Genomic DNA, 2,799 nt, shown 5'->3' with positions numbered 1-2,799 from the left:
GTTGATAAGCCATCAGGATATTGCTTTAGATTACGTAATTTAATAGAAATGATAATAACAGTAAACTTATCCATAATCTTGCAATAAGGTGAATTTCAATCAATCGTTGAAAACTCGCCTTATGGATAAGTTCACTGTTATTTCTATTTCCGTTAGGCGGTAAAAAATAAGGTTGAAAATTGAAAGAAGTTTAATCAATCAGAATAAAAGGAGCCAAAATTTTTTTGTCCTCATTAATGAAATTTCAATCTTTAATCTTTAATCTCATTCTGCGTAGTCTGATTCCGTCCTTATACAAGAGTCTGTGCTCCCCGCTATACTGTGCCACTGTCATATAGCCCAGCTGATTGGTTGCTGCTTCCGCTGCTTGACGCGTGTATGTAAATGCACCTTTATTAATTCCACCATGATAGAAACAGATGAGAAGTGTCATTGACAACTTGAGAGTTTTTTCCTGTTGGATTCGTATATTTATCTGAAGGTATTTGTTATCGCAGAATATCAGAGATTTAAGAAGCGATTTTTTATTGAAAGTTATTCTTAACTTAGAAATAATATATTTTTGAAATTCTATTTTTTCTTTCCAAAATGATCATCGACTACGCGAATGAGCGATAGATCAATGTACATTAATGTTATAACGATAATAAAGGAAACATTTTAGATATAAAAAGAGAAACAACCTTAGATCAAATATTTGGCTCTGTGACGATCTTAACCTTGATCGATAACATGAAGTCGGACAATATGGATATACATAGAGGTACAATACTCTTGAAACCGGAGGAAAATGAACATGTCTTCCAATTAATAGGAAATCGATGCCAGGTTATAACTTTTTGCATAATTAATCAATGTTTATTGTGAATATCTCATTAAGTATAATTTGTTTTACATATGATTTACATGAAATATTTTTTTTTGTTCATCAATGTTAAGCAATGTTGGCTGCGTTTAGCAGGACACAACAGTTTTGCAATCATTTTATGGTTGTTTGCTGAGATAGTATCGTTATTTTAGATCTAAAAGTAATATAATCAACGCGAAGAAAACCTTCAACAGTTGCAAAATAAATGTTCTGCTGAACGCAGTCAATGATAAAATGATAAAATGATGCATCATGCGTAAAACGAAACATACATATTGATTTACTAATTCAACATTGGTTTAATTGACATAATTTATTTTTAATTTTTCCTTCAAAGAATCCTATTAATCTTATGGAAATCTTATGGAAGTTTTGGCAGAATTGTCTAAAATTTTAATATGTTACAGCTTTTAACATCCCAAATAAATGTTTTTATGGAACAAATCCCAGAAGTAAATTTTTTGCTCCCTATTAGTTGACAAAATAAAAGCCATAAATAACAAACTATAATATGATTGTTCCGAAATAATTCTCTCACTATACTCTCATTATGAGAACAACAAAATATCCGTTCATTTTTTTATTTCAAAGTGTGGAAGATGCTGCAAATAGAGTATGAAGAGGTTAAGAGATCTTGTCACACACACACACATATATACACACATATATATACCAAAGGAATCAGTTTAATGGCTCTATCATAATCAGTTCTAGATCATGCTGAGTAGGAATTTTTTTGAAACAATTGCAAAGTAAAGGTTAATAAATAGGCTTAACAACATTTACGGACAATATATTTACTAGTAGCAGACAAAGAGTTGATTTTCATGGATTGTACTCATAAAGATATTTATACTGGATGCTGACAGCTACATATAAAAATTTAGACAGTTCCATCAATTTTCAAAAATGGCAAAAAAGATCCTTTTATTCTTTTCATTACTTTTTATATTTGTCTTGAATAACATTTGATAACTTATTTAGTTATATCTTTAGTAATTATGTTTAATTTTTATTAATAATTCTTCATAACAATGAAAAATTGAAAAGATGCATAATATCATGATCATATATTTATAAAAATGCATATAGTTATTCAGCTAGATATCAAAGATGAAATTAAAAAAAAAATGATATTTAAAAAATCTTAGTTTTTTTTTAGTTATGATTATTAATAAAATTACGATTTGTAATATATGATACTCATTATTTTTTAAAGTTGTTTGTGTGTAAATATATCTGAACATTTGTAATTTCGTATTTATACCCAATTATATTATTTATATTATGTACGAGAGAGAACGCTATCAATTCAGTCAAAGTTAGATGTTTTGAATATATAATATAATACAATTAAATAATATAATTAAATAAATTTATTTTAGATATGACTGTGAGCCAATAATTTTCGGATTCAATATAATTTGAAATATTACTAATCTCCTTAAATTTCCCCTAAATTAAATTTAAATAAATTATAGAAATCATAGAAATTATTGTGAAAATTATTACTTCTGAACCCTGGCTGAAGTAATGTTTTTCGCAATAATTTCTATAGTGTTTTTAAATTAGGGAAAATTTAAGGGAATTAATAATATTTCACAGATGTTGAATCCGAAAGTTATTACTTTCAATCATATCTGAAATAAATTTATTTAATTGTATATTCGAAATCGACGTCTAACTTTGACTGAATTAAATCGTTCTTTCTCGTATATTATATAAATAATATAGTTTGGTGTAAATATGGAATTACAAATGTTCAGATATATTTACACACAACTTTAAAGAATAATGAATATCATATATTACAATACAATAATTATTAATCATAACTAAAAAAAACTAAGATTTTTTTAACGATATATTTATATGTCGTTCGAAAGAATATTTATATTATTATTTATAAATTAAATTGTGTGCTCATTTTG

The 2,799-nt window shown here is 26.5% G+C and overlaps 1 protein-coding gene across 3 annotated transcripts in view; it reads left to right on the top strand.

The window, feature by feature from the left end:
* Positions 1 to 410: 410 nt before the first annotated feature.
* LOC108692298 (neural Wiskott-Aldrich syndrome protein-like) overlaps positions 411 to 2,799 on the top strand; it is a 34,069-nt gene continuing 31,680 nt past the window's right edge. For 2 of the 3 annotated variants that reach the window (XM_018200486.1, XM_018200484.1), the window contains exons 1-2: positions 411 to 481; positions 665 to 828. In XM_018200486.1, coding sequence (XP_018055975.1) covers positions 733 to 828 — 96 coding nt within the window. In that variant the 5' untranslated portion in view covers positions 411 to 481; positions 665 to 732. Of the gene's footprint in view, positions 482 to 652; positions 829 to 2,799 lie in introns of all 3 variants that reach the window. The other variant, XM_018200485.1, reaches the window with a different exon arrangement.

Source organism: Atta colombica, unplaced genomic scaffold, assembly GCF_001594045.1.
Source record: "Atta colombica isolate Treedump-2 unplaced genomic scaffold, Acol1.0 scaffold69, whole genome shotgun sequence".
Taxonomy (NCBI): domain Eukaryota; kingdom Metazoa; phylum Arthropoda; class Insecta; order Hymenoptera; family Formicidae; genus Atta; species Atta colombica.
Note: the sequence above shows the minus strand (reverse complement) of the source record. Positions and strands in the feature narration are given on the sequence as shown.